Below are 20,650 nucleotides of genomic sequence, written 5' to 3' on the forward strand. Positions count from 1 at the left end.
GTCGATTCGCTCATCCCTAATCGTCACCTATCAAGTCCCTTCTGGCAGCTCTAAGGCCCCTCCCCTCCATGTTCTCTCTTGTCTAAAGGACCAGGAGTACAGATGTATAGTAGGTCAATGTATCCAGTGATTAGCTGCAGTTATATAAGCCTCCTGACTCACACTGCTGCCTGTACTATCTGTGTGTGCTGACTCTCCAGTGTAGTTCTATGAGATGTAGCTTCACACTAGTTTCCCTACCTCCTTCATGTAAGTGATGACAGGAGAGAGAGAGAGGTGACGGGGCAGACAGGCTCAAGCTGCATCTCATAGGAGAACATGAAGACCCTGCAGTGTCAGAGAATAACAGCTGTGTCACTAATCTGTCATGGCTGCCCTCAGAGGATGCACTGCAGATTCATTAGGAAATCCATATCTTAGGGAAGAAAGAAGATGGCAGACAGCCTACAAATTGCACATCAAATAAGAGGTATACACAAGAGCCTGCATCTTATTTTTTAATAATGGCCTATCCTGCACTATATATGTGGGCAAAAAAAAAGTTTCACCATGCCGTTCTCTGTATTGTGTTCTGCTTACACTCTTGTACTATTCACGATTTGGCTTTATATTTTGACTGTCCTGAGAACTTGGTTGGGTTGGAGAACTTTCACCCTGGTATAGCTCAGTGAGATTTGTTTTCATCGGTCTGAAATAAGCATATTCATGACCATGCAAATGTGTACCGGTGAAGGTGGACTAGATTTGTAAATGTGTCGTCCATGTAAACACAGCTGCTAACGTCTGCTGGAGCATGGAGGCAGCCTGTGGATCCAGGTCTGCTCAAAAAACACGGATTCATAATGTCTTTTGGCTTATGACTTGAGAGGTGGCTTCAGTATTCCCACATAATTCTCCTTCCTCATAATACCATCTATTTTGTGAAGAGCATCAATCTTTCACAAACAACAACACGATGCTTCCACCCCCATGCTTTACACATCCTCCTTTTTCCACCATATGTAACTACAAGTCTTTATGTCCCCGGACTCCCCATGTGCAACTGCACCTGCAACCTGTCTTTTCCTTGCGGAGCAGCCTTCAGGTCATGTTGATATCGGACACATTTTACAGGTGATATAGGCACCTTTGTACCTGGTCCATCCAGCATTTCCTTCGTAAGTTAATTTGCTTTTGTTCTTGGCACGTGTACACCTCCAATTAATGATGTCATTTTAAAAACCATGATGTCATTTTCTGGAATTTTCCAGGCTACTTAAAGGCACAGTCCACTTGATGTATGTAAACCTCTGCACCGCTGGCAATGTGAGGAAAGAAATAAAAGCTGAAATAAACCAAATGTAATAGTGTTACTTACTGATCTAAGAGAGAGAATGTGTACTAAGATTAGATGGCCATAATTGTGTGAGTTTTAATGATTGTGGCTAAGATGGTCAGTGAGTCACCTGTGAAGATTTCTGTAAAGAATTTGGTCTGCGTGTCCGTACTTTGCTCTCCATGTGTCCTCAGTGTTCCACGGAAGCTACACAACTGAAAATTAATTTTTAGAGCATCTTCTCTTAATGGTCCATGAAACGCAGATTACGTCTGTGTTTTTCACTGACCCCCCTAGACCAGGCATGGCCAACCTGAGGCTCTCCAGCTGTTGTAAAACTAAAACTCCCACCATGCCCTGCTGTAGGCTGATGGTAGCCTGGGAATGCTGGGAGTTGTAGTTTTGCAACAGCTGGAGAGCCTCAGGTTGGCCATCCCTGCCCTAGACTATAATGAGCGTGAAGGATCTGTAAACACGGACAAAATAGAGCATGCTCCCGGGCTAACTCATGGATGTTTGAAAACGCACATTAAAATTAATAGGTACATGTGCCGTCCGTGGAGAACATGGATGGCACACGTCCGGGATTTACTGGCATGTGAATAAGGTGTATGGAAACTTATGACTTGATCTACAATTTTCTCTCTGAGCCATGCTGTGCCCTTTCATGTAGTTTCTTATATGGACTCTTTAGAGCAGATTTTACAAGTTTACAGTACAGACAGGTGCTGTAATATTAAAGGGATTGTTTTCTTTGGACAATGTCTACTTATTGGACTGGTCACATGACACTAAACAGATCACAAAATATCTGCCTTCTTGGAGCCCCAGCATTCAGCTGTAATTTGTAAGAAAACCTTGGCAGTGAGTCCTCCGTCTCCCTGCACCACCTCCACAGGAAAAAGTAAGCAATGTCTCCTCTTAGTAAGTTCTCTCCATTAACTCACTGATGGGGTATGTGAAAATGGGTTTTCAAAACTGGACAATGCATTTAACTCACTGCCAAGGGTTTTTGGACATTTTGCAGGTATTGGGAACTATACAGGCATATATTTTCCATTCCCTGTACAAACTGTAATCCTAATCATTAGCTATTAATCAGTAAATTTAATATGGCTGCTTTCGGACGGACATAATTGTCTTCCACTCTGGCTGAGATTACAGCCAGCTGAGGACAGGTAGTTCAACCATAAGACAGAATTTGTCACCACTGAGGAAGGAACATGATTTTCCATAACGCGTCTGGTGGGCACAGCTTGTCGAATATTGAAGGCATACAGTTACAGTTTAAGTCCGTCTATACAAGAACATCCACGCTGTCTTGGGGCTCCAACGGCACATGCGTAGCTAAACCATCCAAGCCAGCATTGCACGGAGCAGGCGGCCTATACAAACATAGAGGGAGGACCGCATCGCAACAAAAGCTGTAAGTTACAATCCCCAGAACTATTACCGGTATCTACAGTCGTGGCCAAAAGTTTTTTGAGAATTACATATTGGAAATTGGAAAATTTGCTGCTTAAGTTTTTATAATAGCAATTTGCATATACTCCAGAATGTTATGAAGAGTGATCAGATGAATTGCATAGTCCTTCTTTGCCATAAAAATTAACTTAATCCCCCCCAAAAAAACTTTCCACTGCATTTCATTGCTGTCATTAAAGGACCTGCTGAGATCATTTCAGTAATAGTCTTGTTAACTCAGGTGAGAATGTTGATGAGCACAAGGCTGGAGGTCATTATGTCAGGCTGATTGGGTTAAAATGGCAGACTTGACCTGTTAAAAGGAGGGTGATGCTTGAAATCATTGTTCTTCCATTGTTAACCATGGTGACCTGCAAAGAAACGCGTGCAGCCATCATTGCGTTGCATAAAAATGGCTTCACAGGCAAGGATATTGTGGCTACTAAGATTGCACCTCAATCAGCAATTTATAGAATCATCAAGAACTTCAAGGAAAGAGGTTCAATTCTTGTTAAGAAGGCTTCAGGGCGTCCAAGAAAGTCCAGCAAGCGCCAGGATCGTCTCCTAGGATTCAGGTGCGGGATCGGAGTGCCACCACTGCAGAGCTTGCTCGGGAATGGCAGCAGGCAGGTGTGAGTGCATCTGCACGCACAGTGAGGCAAAGACTTTTAGAAGATGGCCTGGTGTCAAGAAGGGCAGCAAAGAAGCCACTTCTCTCCAAAAAAAACCCCATTAGGGACAGATTGATCTTCAGCAGAAAATATGGTGAATGGACTGCTGAGGACTGGGGCAAAGTCATATTCTCTGATGAAGCCTCTTTCCGATTGTTTGGGGCCTCAGGAAAAAGGCTTGTCTGGAGAAGAAAAGGTGAGCGCTACCATCAGTCCTGTGTCATGCCAACAGTAAAGCATCCTGAGATCATTCATGTGTGGGGTTGCTTCTCATCCAAGGGAGTGGGCTCACTCACAATTTTGCCCAAAAACACAGCCATGAATAAAGATTGGTACCAAAACACCCTCCAACAGCAACTTCTTCCAACAATCCAACAACAGTTTGGTGAAGAACAATGCATTTTCCAGCACGATGGAGCACCGTGCCATAAGGCAAAAGTGATAACTAAGTGGCTCGGGGACCAAAACGTTGACATTTTGGGTCCATGACCTGGAAACTCCCCAGATCTTAATCCCATTGAGAACTTGTGGCCAATCCTCAAGAGGCGGGTGGACAAACAAAAACCTACTAATTCTGACAAACTCCAAAGAAACTGACAAAGAAGTGATTATGAAAGAATGGGTTGCTATCAGTCAGGAATTGGCCCAGAAGTTGGTTGAGAGCATGCCCAGTCGAATTGCAGAGGTCCTGAAAAGGAAGGGCCAACACTGCAAATACTGACTCTTTGCATAAATGTCATGTAATTGTCGATAAAAGCCTTTGAAACGTATGAAGTGCGTGTAATTTATATTTCACTACATCACAGAAACAAATGAAACAAAGATCTAAAAGCAGTTTAGCAGCAAACTTTGTAAAAACTAATATTTGTGTCATTCTCAAAACTTTTGGCCACGACTGTACATTTAATAAGGAATCATTTACTGGGCATCTGATATTGAGACAATTAAAGGGACCCTATATAAAAGCTGGAATATAGTGGTACTACAAGTTCCATCATATGTAGAGGAGCGCCAGTAAACTAAACCTCATTAGGACTCTATAGAATCAAGACAAGGGTCACTTTTAGTGGACATGAAATACTGGAATATTTAAGCAAGATTCTGACTGCACCATAAGTCCCGGCATAAACACGGGAGCACTAATAGACTGGACACTACCCTGTCTAAACAATCTTTATGCCTAATTGAGCACGACAAAGCCATACCTTTTTATTATATACATGAGTTTTTATGCGTGAGCTCCGCATGAAGAAATATCTTAAGGGACCGAGAGTATATATTTTAATTAGATTTAATGTTTTACTGTTTTGATTAAAACATTGTTTTGTAATACAGTCAATTTAATTGAGTAAATATACCATATACAAATTAACTGTGAGCTAGCCAAATTTGTATACATATTTTTGCGTCTTATGCCACAATCGCCATTTGGTAGTTGGTGGGCCGAGCTCCAGTATATACTGGTTGAGCTTCTCTAATATAGAATCTGGGTGTAGCTTTAAAACAAGACCTGGCCTGAGATACAGCCATCAATAACATGGACGTGTGAGATGCATCCTTGGCAGACAAAGGGTTACAGACTCTGTTATTAGCACATAGATCCATCGATATAAGAAAATTGTAAAGCCACAGGATTTCTTGTTTTGTTTTTATTCTAGATTTCTATAGAAAATGATTACTTGGGCCCCAGACGAATTGAAAGCCTGAAGAAGGAAGATGCGGACTGGCAGAAGAAAGCTCATATGGCCGTGCTCTCTATTCAAGACTTAACTGTTAAGTACTTCGAAATCACAGCAAAAGCTCAGAAAGGTAAATGGATAAACGTATCTTTACCTCTTCATCTGGATTGTAACTAGTTTTGTAGTGTATTCTTTATTGCTCTAAATTCCTTACTTTCATCACCCGTTTATAATATTAATTAGGAAAACCGCTCGAATAACAATTTGACTGCAAAAAGGACAATTTCAGTAGCACAGTTATGCCACTAAATAGACCTGTTGTCGCATAGGCCTAGAGTAAGTGCAGCTCATGTATTATTCAAGTATTTTTAATACCAGTTATTTGAAAAATTGACATCTGTTATTGAGGTTGCTCATGTAGGATTCTGAATATGTATTTTTGTATATGAAGCTGTCTCTGATCGGATGCGAGCAGACCAGAAAAAGTTTGGAAGGACTACCTGGACGACGGCAGTGGAACGCATGGAAAAACTTCAGTACGGGGTTTCTAAAGAGACATTGCAGTTGATGAGAGCAAAGGAAATCTGTCTTGAACAAAAGAAGCATGCACTAAAGGAGGAGGTAACTGCAAATTGTACAGGGGTGCCTGATGGTTTTTGATCACAGGGAGCTCAGCAATCGGCTATTATTTATGGGGTCCTGGCAACAAGGGTTCAGGTTCCCTGCAGCACCACCATAGGGGAATACGGGAATGTGCAGAGTCCATGTGAAGGCCTTTGTCGCCACTCCCTATATTAGATAGATATACCAGATAGATATATTTGATTTGTATATTATATTTAGTATATTGTCAGTGAATGTCCATATATTAGTCTCCTGTGTAGTCAACAGGATCCGGGTCTGTTCAAGCGCCTGACACATAAGCCAATTACATGCCAAAACTGTGTCCTTTTGGCACACATGTTTGTATTTTGTATGCCCTTTTTTTTTTCTGGAAATCATAGTCTGCTGACCTTTTCTATACAGAGATACAAGTTACAGTGTAAAAACAAAAACAAAATAACATATACTGTGCGGTATTCATTCTGTTACAATGGGAATCAGTGGCTGACATAGGCAGCTGTACTCCTGTACAGTGGTATACTTTGGAGGGTTCTATCTGAGGTTTGTGGTAATACTCCTGACATCAAGCAATGTAATAGGGGCTTAATCAGCTTTTAGTAAGTAGTCACAGGGCCAATGTAGAGTATGACACAGACCAGTAGGGCTCATTGAGAATAGGTAAGCCTTCCTATGCTGCTTACTTCTTGTACACGTTGAGGCACACATCAGATATCCCAGTTTAACTTCCTAACATTTCTGCCCGAGTGCTCCAGCAGCAGGGGATGGTGGTGGGCTGTTTTAGTTGCTCATATATCTGGATTGGTAGTAGCTAGGGATATGTATTGTTTGCTGCCATTTCAAGCTTTTAAACAATACCAGAATCACAGCATTATCTTCACCACATGGGAAGATATCGCTGTTAGAAATTGAGATGCAGTGAATGCAGCTGAAAGTGAAAGTAAATGCAGATTTTACTGCTTTTATTCCCAACTCGATTTCTAAGGCCGAATGCACACTGCCGTGGAGTGTATTACTGTAGTGCAGTGGCGGCATGAATCGCACGGCGTCGTAGCAACCAATGTCGCCGTGCGCTCCTGCTGTCAGCAGAAGGCCAGGCCGGGATACCACGGACCGGGTTCCACGGCTGTGTGCATTCGGCCTAAGGCCGAATGCACACGGCCGTTGTTCACGGCCGTGAGCGGTCCGTGGGACCGCGGCAAGGATTCCTGCTGAATGCAGGAGCGCACGGCGTCATGGGTTGCTATGACGCCGTGCGCTCCCTGCTGCCGCCACAGTACAGTAATACACTGGTATGATCTAACTGTAATATTTCCTGCTAAGGTTGTGCTAATGCTGGGATTCTGGTCTTGGACTGCCAGCTTTCAAACAAGACTAGGCACATATCGCTAGCTGCTACCAATCGAGAGATATGAGCAGCTAAAGCAGCCCACCCCCCATCCCTTTGCTGCCCAGGCAGAACTTTTATGTGGTTAATGGTGGTTATGCTGAAGGCATATTCTGTACAGGGTGAATCTCTTGGCTTTTATTATTTGTTAGTGATCACCCACAATCATTTGATGATGGTTGGTGTAGGTCCGGAATCTGCAGCAACATTGTTTTGGTGTCGATGCAGTAATGTTTCTGAAGCAAGTCAGATCCCCAGCTGTTTGAGACGGAGTTTATAACTACTGGTGCCTTTTCTTTTCTAGACTATAAGGTGGTCAAAAGCTCAAACAGAGAAAACTGCAATTGCACCCGGCGATCATGTGATCGGTGTTCGCTGGGCACACAGTGCTGCAGGGTCTTGGACCATATCATATCTGCGGAAGGCTTTTTTTCCGTTACTGGGCTCCTATGAGTGTCCAAGTTATAGTGGAAAAGTGTAAAATAAAATAAAAAAAGTCAGTGTCATTGTCCCTAAGTGCTCTTTAGAACTAAAAAAGAAAAATATTTCTCGAAAAACATAATAATCGGCTCCATGACTGGCCACAGTAAACATTCACTGCTATGGGACATCCAAAAATAGCTAGGTGAGAGCGCTAGGCTATTTTTTGGAAGTCCCGTAGCATTGGATGAAGAGAGCCACGAATATGTGGCCACCTCTGCTTTCACTGCAGCGCGCAATAGGGTTCCGTTCTTGAGATAGGAGAGCGTCCAAGAGGTGGGATCCATATCTGTTGGACATTTATCATATCCTGTGGATATGCTATAGATGTGCAGGTGGGACAACCCCTTTAAGGTCTTTTCAGGGCTGGTCATCATGGGGTCAATGCTAAGATATCCTCTGATTCCCCATTATGCCATCTGCCATCACAGTAACTTGTTATGGTAATAACCATGAGGGCAGAGCAGAATATTGGTCATTTAAGCCTAATTTAAGAAAGTGTTGCTTCAGGTGTTGGGCTCTGGTGTCCTTGGGGTGTCTGCTGTTTTGGACGGTAGCTGAATGTTAATGTTAGGTTATCTGTTCTGTATTGTACGGTCATTGCCTGCCTCTGCTCTTAGAGATTCCTTGAAATGCAAATGATCTGACGTTTCTAACCAGTTAAAATCTGCATATTATTCCGCTCATTCAGTCTGGTTTTACCAGATTTTCCAGACTAAGGGTCCATTCACACATCTGCAAAATGGGTCCGCATCCGTTTTTGTGGCGGAACAGTTGCGGACCCATTCATTTTCAATGGGGCCGGAAAGTGCTGTCCGCATCCGCGCTTCCGTTCCGCAAAAAAATAGAACATGTCCTATTCTTGTCCGCAATTGCGGACAAGAAAAGGCATTTTCTATGAGAGTCCCGTCAATGTGCGGTCCGCAAAATGCGGAACGCACATTGCCGGTGTCCGTGTTTGGATGTGTGAATGGACCCCAAGTCTGTTATAAATAAGATTTACCAAAACTAATAATCAGGAGAGAACAGCTGTTCATATGAGCCAGTTAGATGCCACCTAGAATTTTTCTTTAAAAGTTTTTAGAAAAATAAATCTTATTGTTTGTCATGGGCAACAGCTTCTCTTTTGGGTGTATTGTAGGACATTGTTCTGCCTAGTTTATTCCAACCTGAATGTACATGGTTGAGGTTACAGTACAGTGTGCATTTGCAGAGTGTTTATTGCCATGTACTCCAGTGCCCACATCTGAACAGGCTCCGAAGTGTTGGCACCATTTTCCATGTCTGCATACAATCACAGGGCTGGAGCTTTTTGGCTTTCTTCTTCCAGCATATTAGTTGTTTGTTTCATTTGAAAAGCATACAAGACCACCAAGCTAATGGAAGAACGATATCCTTATTAGGTAAGAATCTGTTGTATGATATGCTGCCTGGCGCTAATCGAGGCTTCTGTTTTTTTTGTACCATCCAGATGCAGAGTTTACATGGTGGAACAGAAGCAATAGCCATATTAGACCAATTAGAAGCGGACTATTACGATCACCAGCTTCAGCTCTATGAAGTACAGTTTGAGATTCTCAAGTGTGAGGAGCTGCTGCTCACAGCTCAACTGGAAAGCATTAAGCGGCAGATTTCAGGTGCAGCCTTTTTGTTATTGCATGAGATGTGTGCCTAAATGCAAATGCATATCTGATGTATACACTAGAGAGTAACAAATGGATCAGGTCTAAGTTGTATCTCCATATACTCATGACTGCAGTACACTTGGAATATACACTGCAACATTTTCTAGGTGCTAGATGGTTGCACCAAACCTCTTGTCGGGATTTGTACGTATGGACTGGGTCGGTGATGACAGACTCTACTGGATTAAACAGGTTAACAGTCCAAAGCACTTTATTTTCACCCAAAACAATAACAGCAGCCCAAAGACATGCACTTTGGTAAAGTCCTGACTTAACAGAAAAAGAAATGTGTTAACAAAACGCCTTGCTAAATAAACACAGCAGTTTCCTCACCTATGTCTTCAACACGGTAGATCAGGCTTTCATAGCAAGCAAGTTGCAGTTTACAGGCTGTGGCACTGACTGAGCATTTCAGCCCTATATTTATCCCTTCAGTAATGTGTCTAGCAGCTACACCTGTTGCCTCCGGCTAGGGGAAAGTTGTGTACTGGAGTGAGGAGGGAATGGCAAGTCCCACTACCAACAACAGTCTGCCATTCCATAAAAATCCAGCTCATAAAGCACCTTTGTAAAAAACGCCTCAGCAAACTTCACTTTGCTAAGCTTTCTGGGTGATATACACCCTCTCCAGTACCTTTTCAGACACAGTATTGCTATTCTTATGGAATCAATTTTGCCTGCTTTATATTTGTTTGTGATATTATTTTTAGTGTTTTGAGATGACTGACTTGGTTTTAAGTGATTTACTTTTCCCACTATGGTTAGAATAACGGAGGTCAACTTCTAGTTCTTCCAGTGATGCGGAAACTTTTAGTGCCAAGTATGTGAAATCTCAGATAATTTCTAAAGGGGTTTTCCAAAACGTCAAATCTTAAGTCACAAAGACTTAAAGGGGTTATTCAACACTAAGGGCTCATGCACACAACTGTTAGCTGTTTTGCAGTCTGCAAATTGCGGATCCGTAAAACAGATACCAGCCCTGTGCATTCCACATTTTGTGGAACGGCCAGCCCCTAATAGAACAGTCCTATCCTTGTCCATAATGCGGAAAAGAATAGGACATTTTCTATAATTTTGCGAACAGCGCGACAAAAATACGTTTGTGTGTGTGTGAGCGAGCCCTAAAAAAGTGGCCCAAACCTGCCCGACCCAAAACTTATAACATCACAAGGCAGAGCAATAGTGTTAAAGGAGTTATCCAACACTAAAAAAGTAGCCCAGACCTGCCTGACCCAGGGTGGGGGTGATGCTCACCGGATCCCCACCGCTGGATCCAGTCTGGGCCGGCAGTTCAGCTCCCATGTGCGCCAAGGACACCATCCATCAACGGGGGCACACGTGACCGCTGCAGCCAATCACATCACATGTCTCACATCACATAACAGACTGGATCCAGTGGTGGGATTCAGGTGAGCATCACCCCCCACCCTGGGTCAGGCAGGTCTGGGCTACTTTTTTTAGTTTTGGAAGACTCCTTTAACACATAGCTCTGCCTTGTGATGTTATCACATTGTACAAGGGCTCTGGTACAGTAGTTTTTCAACTTGGGGTACTTTCACACTTGCGGCAGAGGATTCTGGCAGGCACTTCCGTCGCCGGAACTGCCTGCTGGATCCGGCAATCTGGACACAAACGGATGCCTTTGTGAGATGGATCCAGATGCAGATAGATCAGTCTCACAAATGCATTAAAATACCGTATCCGTCTCTCCGGTGTCATCTGGAAAAACGGATCCGGTATTTTATTTTATTTTTTTTGCATTTTTAAAGGTCTGTGCATGCGCAGACCAGAAAACCGGATCCGTTTTGCCAGAACACTTAATGCCGGATCCGACACTAATACATTTCAATTAGACGCTCTCCATTCAGAATGCATTAGGATAAAACTGATCAGTTTTTTTCTGAAATTGAGCTCCTGTGATGGAACTCAATACCGGAAAAGAGAAACGCTACTGTGAAAGTACTCTAAGGCTACTTTCACATCAGCGTTTTGGCTTTCTGGTTTTGAGATCCGGCAGAGGATCTCAAAACTGAGCGATATGGTTCAGTTTGTCCCCATTTCATTGTCAATGGGGATAAATCTGATCAGGATGCATCAGTTCAGTTTTGTTACATTTTGTGACTTGACACAAGCAAGCTGCGGTTTTGTGTCCAGTCTGTGAAATGGAACAAACCGAATCCAGCATAAAAATCTTTGACGGAAAATAATTTTAATGCCGGATCCGGTTTGTTCATTTTGGATTTAATGCAACCACATACAAATGGAACAGATGCAAAGTGTTATAAAACAGATCCATTTTATTCAGGTTTTGAGATCCTCTGCCGGATTTCAAAACCTGAATAAAAACGCAGATGTCAAAGTAGCCTAATTCAAATTGCTTGGTCCACAGCGTGGGTAGTTTAGTCTCTTGTTAAAATAATTAGAATGAGCCTTGGCTGTATTCTGTACAACTTTTAGTTGTTTGTACAGAATATGGCCACTGTATGTCACCTTCCCAGTTTCTTTGATTGCTGTATATTGGTCACAATTGAATGTTTCAGATGCTCACACTACTTTTAAAGGGAAACTAAAGCCAGAATCCAAAAACAAAAAAGAACAACCAAAAAAACATAACCTAATCTCCTTATGTGTCTTTGTTATTTTCTCTTGTTTCGTCAGCTATCGCAATTGCAGATTATGAAAAATACAATAGAAAAGCTGTGCATTGTTCTCTCAGACTACAACCATGTCTTCAACTCCCTCTCACCCTCTGATGCTAGTACACGTAAGGCAGAAAGTATAGGAGGAGGGGCTGGCATTAGTCTGGATAGCTTGTCTACACAGTGAGAGGGGCCATTTTGTTGGAAGGAATCTCCTAGTTCCAACCATGTGGAACTGTAAATGACTAAAGAATACTAAATCTGCCAAGATAAATACCCCTCCTCACTCCTTCATAGTGCCACATGCTAGTGACAGTTGGTGAAAGAAAATGTCTATTCTGACCGAAACCTTCTGTCAGAGATCTTCCTCTGCTAGTCATTATTACTCAAGCTTCTACGGGCTCTTTCACACGAGCGGATGCCGTACGGGTAATCCGCTGCGTGAAAGAGAGCCAAGTCCCGTTCCGGACAGCAGAGACACGGAGCACTAACATGACTGATAATGCTCCGTGCCTCTCTGTGACCTTTTTACTACAAAATAACGGTGACGACTTTATCTCACTGTGATTTTGTAGTAAAAAGATCACAGAGAGACATGGAACATTATCAGTCGTGTTAATGCTCTGTGTCTCTGCTGTCCAGAGCGGGGCTTGGCACTCTTTCACACAGCGGATTACCTGCACAGGATCTGCTTGTGTGAAAGCCCGAAGGCCGTTAGTATGGGACATTAGTGGACATTATAGGGAAAGGGGTATAGGAGGAGGGAACTACAACTCGGCATTTCTAGGATATTATTACGAGCTATCAGAAGACATTACAGGGAATGAGTATAAGAACTTCTACTCCTAGTATTTGCCAACGTATAGAGTGACTAACCTCTCACAGACACACAGCACAGGAGCACCACCCACATTGTGACATCACTCAGGTCCTTCACCAATTCTCTGCACTGCTGAGCTCTGTCTCAGATGGTAAATGGGGTGGAATGAGCAAGATGAAAAGGCTTGGAGGCAGCCGATGTCAGGGGAGTAGGAGAGAAAGGGGGGCTGCTCCTGAACTTCCTGTTCAGTGTGTAAGAGTGTTAATTTCCCTTTAGGCTACATTCACACGACCGTATGTATTTTGCGGATCGCAAAAAATACGGATGACATTCATGTGATGTCCATGTTGCATCATGTTTTTATTTTTTTTGCGGATCCATTGTAACAATTCCTATCCTTGCCCACAAAATGGACAAGAATAGGACATGTTCTATCTTTGTTGCGGGGCTGCGGAACGGACATACGGATGCGAAACGCACAAGGTGTACTCTGTGCATTTTTTGCAGACCTATTGAATTCAATGGGTCTGCATCCTATCCGCAAAAAAAAATAATAAAAAAATGGATTGGATGCGGACCAAAACTACAGTCGTGTGAATGTACCCTTAGTATTAGAAAAAGATAACCCAAATAAACACAAAAGGCTGTTTTCAAATGATTTCATTTATTGAAGGAAAATACTTTTCAGCCCTATCGGACCCTTTGTGAAAAAAAAGTATTGTCCTGTTAGGTACCTCCAGGCCTGATTACTGCCAGACCAGTTAAATCTAAACGTCACTTAAATAAAACCTGTCTGGCAATGTGAAGCAGGCTAGGAGGACTCAAAAAGCGTCCCCGTGCCACTTTCTAAAGAGATTCAAATCCTATGCGAAATACAGTGATTGAAATCTGGAATGGACTACAAAGTCATTGCTAAGGCTGTGACACGCGAGCAAACCACACTGTAAACTATTATCCACAAATGGATAAAACTTGGACCAATGGCGAACCTTCCTAGGAGGGGCCGGCCTACCAAAATTTCACCAGGAACGCATTGATGGCTCATCCAGAACGTTGCAAAAAAATTTAATAAAATCCCAGACAAAAATGTAAAGAACTATGGGTCTCACTTGCCTCAGTTAAAGGGCTTGTCCTATCTAAACATTAATGGTATATCACTAGGATATGTCAGAATTGGACTAGCGATGGAGAGCACACCATACATGTACATTGTCCTCTCCATTCACTGCTACGGACTTCCGAAAGTAACACTTGGCAGTTTTTATAAGTCCCATAGCAGTGAATGGAGAACAAGAAGTGCCAGAGCTCCACCATATTCGGAACTTGAGGCTGCTCTCCCTTCACTTTGGGGGCTTGTTCTACAGATAAGTGCGCAGTCCCACCTTTGGGACTCACTTCTATCTGATATTTATGATGCCAAGACCTTACTGATCCATAGAACGAGGAGAGAGAACCACTTGCATATAGCGCTCGCTCTCCTTGCTGATGGGGACTGAATAAAGACAGGCCTACAGCCTTTTCTTTTTTATTGGATTCATCTCTCTTGCAGCGAGGTGAGAGCACAATATGCAGGAACTTCTCTCTCTTCATTCTAGGGATCGTGGGGGTCTCGTCACTCAGACCCACACCAATCAAAATTTTTTGTATGTCTGTGTCATATCAAAAGTATAACTGTCGTATATTTTTTTTTGGAGTATTGGATTAGTGATGATTAATATCACCTTGGTGGTCCTATTTAAAATTTTCACTGTGTATTCAGTTACCCCTCAATTCCACAGTTTTGTTCCCTGTACTGCCTACTTTTACCTCTGCTTAAAATAAGGTTGCTAGGCAGGTCCGTCTATGTGTTGAAGGACGGAGGACGCAGCATGCAGGGTCAGATTACTGACAGCCAGGGACTGTAAGTAAATGATTAAAGCCAGGTCCTCCCCAGCAGCTGATAACAGTGCCTGGGCTGTGTGCACTTCTCCCTGTCCCTGCGCTTGGCAGACGCTCCCTCACTCAGCAGAGCTGGACAATGCAGAGTCGAAGCAGCGCAGACCAGGGAAGGGAGATTTGCCGTCTGCTCAGTGTATAAATGAAAGCAACATGTGGTAAGAGGACCCCTTTGTGCTGCAGGAGATTACCCCTTTAGGGGGTTACTGACACTTTTGGGGGCTATTGGTACTGGCTAGTGAGGGCAGGCGGGATTAGCCTCAGGGTGAGGGCAGTGGCGGCCATCTTAACTGAATAGTGAAATTGCAGTTTTATGCAGACTGGTTCCTAAGGGCTGAATCTTATTAAATATGGGGTAAGTCAGTCTAATAGTAACTGATTCTGGAATATCATGTTATTAGTAACTACATATATGAAAATTGAAATTAGGGTCTAAGTGTGACAGTTATCCTTTAAGAAAACTTTGGCTCTTTAAGTTCAGTGTACATGATTCCACAATAAAAAAGACACTGGGTAAAAATCACATCCATGCAGGAGTTAGAAGGCGCAAACCACTGCTGGCTGAAAAGAACACAAAGAATTCATCTTGCATTTGCCAGAAAACGTCTAGATGGCCCTCAAGAGTTTTAAGACCATATTCAGGACTGATGAGCCAAAGGTGTAACTTTTTGGAACATGTGGCTTAGTGCTGGGTGATTGTGACCAAAATTGAAATTGTGATTAATTGAACATTTTTGCCCTCATAGTTCACTATCAATAGTTGGAGCAGTGGGAGATAGGTGACCCCAGTTGGAGAGGTGGTGGTGGGATAAGCGGCTGCAGTTGGACAGGTGGAGGGGTGGGGGTAGGCAGACGCAGTTGGAGCATTGGGGGAGGGAGGAGACCGCAGTTGGAGCAGTAGGATGGGGGCAGGTGCAGTTGGAGGAGTGGGGTGAGACGGACACAAACATCTAAAGAGCAGGGGAGAGGAGACTTGGAGTAGAGCAGCACCAGCCGAAACCATAATAATTGAAATACTTGACATGGCAAGATTATGTTGATTAATCAAGTTGCATTTTGATTTCGGTTAATTTTCAACTAATCGCTCAGCCCTAATGTGGGTCCCATCACATCTGCCATAAAGCTAAATGCACATTACAGCCATACAAACAGTCAGACATGGTGCTGGGTTGGTGGTCTGGGGCTGCTTTGCTTCTGTAGGACCTGGAATACTTGTCATAATTGATGGACCATGAATTCTGCTCTCTATCAGATCTGATAAGAGTGTCCGGCAATCAGTTTGTGACTTGAAGCCTAAGCATAGTTGGATTATGCACCGGAACAATGACCTGAGGTGCACAAGCAAGTCCACCTCTGAATGAGTGAGTCCTGACTCAAATCCTACTGAGATGCTGTGGCAAGACCTTAAACAGGCAATTCATGCTTGAAAACTTCCCGATGGAGCCACATTAAAACAATTCTGCAGAGAAAAGTGGCCCAAAATTCCTTCACAGTGATATAAGATACTCATCGCAAGTCATCGCAACGTTTGATGGGGGCAATTTTTCACTTGGGTGATGGACTACTCATTTAAACTCTGCTTATTGTGTTTACTTGTGTTGTCTTTATCTTTACACTTAAAAGTCAATCTAATATATTTATCTGTCTAATCTATCTTTCGTATACACACACTTCCACTAAGATTTATTTTATTTTTTCTTATAATCTTTACCCGCAGAGAAAAGAGAGGAAGTGGTTTATTATGATACATATGAAAGTATGGAGGCAATGCTCGATATAGAAGACATGGCATCATCCATACATTTACAGATGGAAGAGTTGCATAAACTTCAGCTAAAAGTTCGGCAGCTGGAGGCAAAACGAGGCCGAATTTCAGCGAAAAAAGCCTACCTCAGAAATAAAAAGGTATAATCTACTGTCCTGTGAATGAGAAAAAGAGGGCCCCCTTCTTCCCCATGTGATGTAAGAGAAAGCTGACGGTAGAGTTACAAAGGAACCTTTCTGCAGATTCATGCTGCCCTAACCAGAGGCCTCCTCATTACAACGGTGCAGCTTTTCAGAGAGAACATAGTTTCAAAGAGAGCTGGACATGGGGAGAATTGTCCCCTGATTGTTAGCACTTGTGGTCCAAGTGGTCCAGATGATTTAACTTCTTCAGGACCACTGCTGGACATGTATGACTGGAGTCCAGGGTTTAAAAGTGGAGCCATCATTCGTCAATATATCCTTGTGCCGTCAGTGGGCCTGCTTGAATATATTGGACAAGGCCATCCTTCCTGCCATCCGGGCCAAACACTGCATCATGACAAATCTTTCTCATGTCCTAGACTCTCCTGCTGTCAATGGTATATTGTAACAAAGTCCATCAAATTTTTTTTTGACCCTGTCCAGATTACTTGTCCAAAGCAATACACAATCTGAAAGTTGACTGTATGCTTGAATTGACTAGACGCTAGAACATGATCTTTCCCCCTTATATCGCATTGTGTTTATTAACATTTTTTCCCAATGGTTTTTAGGAGATTTGCATCGCTAAGAACAGTGAAAAGATGCAGCAGCGTCTTCAGACTGATGAGCAGTATAGACTTCATCATGCCACACCAATAGTGAGTTTATACTTTTATGTTATGAACATTTACATTCTTGTTTTTCTTAAAAATGACATTTTATTTATTTGTTATTATTTCGGCATTTGAACTCAGGCCCGTTCTCTTAGAGAGAGAGAGAAGCTGCAATACTTAGACATATGCCATGGACAAGAGTGGAGTATCGGAGCAACGAAATGCTCTGATGCTCCACTCATACCGGATAAATGAGTGAAGGGGAGCTTGTATCCGGGTTCAGCTCTAATGCATTTACACAGCATAAAAAAAAAAAAAAAAAAAAAAACATCAAAAATTCTCTACAAATATGTTAAGCATAAAAACGTGATTTACACAATAGGATATTTTCTGATGTCATATTTCCTACAACGTCACTTCATCACGTTATATGTACTTCATGAAGAGCCTTTAGTTAAAAGGAGGCTGCCTGCAGTTTTGACCATGTTAATCTGCTGAAATTACTAGGCAGGTGAGCAGGGCAGACATGCCAAGTGTGGAGTTTTTATCATAGAGGTAATGTGAATAGGAACTTTTATTCTGCCAGGTTTTAAAGGGATCACGTTCTCAGGCGTTGTTTACTAGGTAAACAAAGAAAAGGCGCACCATAGGGTGAAAACGTATATACAATTAGACAAGATACTCCAATTGGAGGCTCACCTTAAAGGCTTGTGCAAATAATAGGCACAACCCTACTGTAGACGTATTGGGAGTATATTTAATCCCCAGGAGGTGTAAGGTTCCATTCAGACGTCCGTATGTGTTTTGCGCATCCAATCCGTGGATCCGCAAAACACATACGGACCTCCTGAATGGAGCCTTACAGGGGGTGATCAATGACAGGAGGGTGATCAGGGAGTCTATATGGGGTGATCACCCCCCTGTCATTGATCACCCCCCTGTAAGGCTCCATTCAGACGTCCGTATGTGTTTCGCGGATCCGTGGATCTGAAAAACACTGACACCACGGATCCGCAAAACACGTACGGACGTCTGAATGGAGCCTTACAGGGGGGTGATCAATGACAGGGTGGTGATCACCCTGTCATATCACCCCCTGTAAGGCTCCATTCAGACATTTTTATTTTATTGCACAAGTTAGCGGATATTGATTTTATTTTTTGTTTTTTATATTTTTCTTAAAAAGTCTCATATTCCACAAATTTGTGACAAAAAAATAAAATCTCACATGAACTCACCATACCCCTCACAGAGTCCAAATGCGTAAAATTTTTTAGACATTTATATTCCAGACTTCTTCTCTTAGGGCCCCTAAAATGCCAGGGCAGTATAAATACCCCACATGTGACCCCATTTCGGAAAGAAGACACCCCAAGGTATTCGCTGAGGGCCATATTGAGTCCATGAAAGATTGAACTTTTTGTCCCAAGTTAGCGGAAAAGGAGACTTTGTGAGAAAAAAAAAAATCAATTTCCGCTAACTGTGCCAAAAAAAAAAAAAGAACGGAACGGAATGCATTTTGGAGCATTCTGTTCAGTTACGTTTTGTTCCCATTGACAATGAATTGGGACAAAACTGAAGCGTTTTTTTCCGGTATTGAGCCCCTATGACGGATCTCAATACCGGAAAATATGAGCGCTAGTGTGAAAGTAGCCTTAGAGTTATGGCTCTTTGGAATGCAGCTATGAAGAATCAAAAAAGTGTCTGTCCTTAGCCTTCAGGCTTTAAAGGGGTTTTTCATAACTGTATTAATAACTTATTCTCAGGATAGGCCGGTTGTTTACTGTAATCGGCTCAATCCACTACAGAAATGTACAGAACTACTGCAGAACAGCTGATCGGTGGGGGTGCGGGTCTCGGATCCCCATCAATCAGATATTGGTGGCCTATCCTGAGGATAGGTCATCAATATTAAGGTATCGGAAAATCCCTTTAACCACCTCCCGACCGCTGTACGCGTATATGCGTCCGGGAGGTGGTTGCTTTATTCCTCCTGGACGCATATACGCGTCTTCTCGCGAGACGCGAGATTTCCTGTGAACGCGCGGGCGCACAGGCGCGCGCGCTCACAGGAACGGAAGGTAAGCGAGTGGATCTCCAGCCTGCCAGCGGCGATCGCTCGCTGGCAGGCTGGAGATCCGAATTTTTTAACCCCTAACAGGTATATTAGACGCTGTTTCATAACAGCGTCTAATATACCTCCTACCTGGTCCTCTGGTGGTCCCTTTTGTTAGGATCGACCACCAGAGGACTCAGGTAGGTCAGTACAGTCCCACCAAACACTACACTACACTACACCCCCCCCCCCCCCCGTCACTTATTAACCCCTTATAAACCCCTGATCACCCATGATCACCCCATATAAACTCCCTGATCACCCCCCTGTCATTGATCACCGCCCTGTCATTGATCACCCCCCTGTCAGGCTCCGTTCAGACGTCCGTATGATTTTTACGGATCCACGGATACATGGATCGGATCCGCAAAAAGCATACGGACGTCTGAATGGAGCCTTACAGGGGGGTGATCAATGACAGGCGGGTGATCACCCATATACACTCCCTGATCACCCCCTGTCATTGATCACCCCCCTGTCATTGATCACCCCCCTGTAAGGCTCCATTCAGACGTCCGCATGATTTTTACGGATCCGATCCATGTATCCATGGATCCGTAAAAATCATGCGGACGTCTGAATGGAGCCTTACAGGGGGGGGTGATCAGTGACAGGGGGTGATCACCCTGGTTACCCTGATCACCCCCTGTCATTGATAACCCCCCTGTAAGGCTCCATTCAGACGTCCGCATGCGTTCTGTGGATCCGATCCATGTATCCATGGATCCGTAAAAAATCATGCGGATGTCTGAATGGAGCCTTACAGGGGGGGTGATCAGTGACAGGGGGGTGATCACCCTGATTACCCTGATCACCCCCTGTCATTGATAACCCCCCTGTAAGGCTCCATTCAGACGTCCGCATGCGTTTTGTGGATCCGATCCATGTATCCATGGATCCGTAAAAAATCATGCGGATGTCTGAATGGAGCCTTACAGGGGGGGTGATCAGTGACAGGGGGGTGATCACCCTGATCATCCCCTGTCATTGATAACCCCCCTGTAAGGCTCCATTCAGACGTCCGCATGCGTTCTGTGGATCCGATCCATGTATCCGTAAAAAATAATGCGGATGTCTGAATGGAGCCTTACAGGGGGGGTGATCAGTGACAGGGGGGTGATCACCCTGATTACCCTGATCACCCCCTGTCATTGATAACCCCCCTGTAAGGCTCCATTCAGACGTCCGCATGCGTTCTGTGGATCCTATCCATGGATCCGTAAAAAATCATGCGGATGTCTGAATGAAGCCTTACAGGGGGGGTGATCAGTGACAGG

At 43.5% G+C, this 20,650-nt stretch overlaps 1 protein-coding gene across 1 annotated transcript in view; it reads left to right on the forward strand.

Moving 5' to 3' along the window:
* JMY (junction mediating and regulatory protein, p53 cofactor) overlaps positions 1-20,650 on the forward strand; it is an 87,120-nt gene that overhangs the window by 24,241 nt on the left and 42,229 nt on the right. Inside the window, 5 exon segments of the mRNA XM_044276115.1 lie at positions 5,109-5,259; positions 5,581-5,750; positions 9,089-9,254; positions 16,414-16,601; positions 17,216-17,302. Of these exon segments, the coding sequence (XP_044132050.1) occupies positions 5,109-5,259; positions 5,581-5,750; positions 9,089-9,254; positions 16,414-16,601; positions 17,216-17,302 (762 nt within the window).

Source organism: Bufo gargarizans, chromosome 1, assembly GCF_014858855.1.
Source record: "Bufo gargarizans isolate SCDJY-AF-19 chromosome 1, ASM1485885v1, whole genome shotgun sequence".
NCBI classification, from domain to species: Eukaryota; Metazoa; Chordata; class Amphibia; order Anura; family Bufonidae; genus Bufo; species Bufo gargarizans.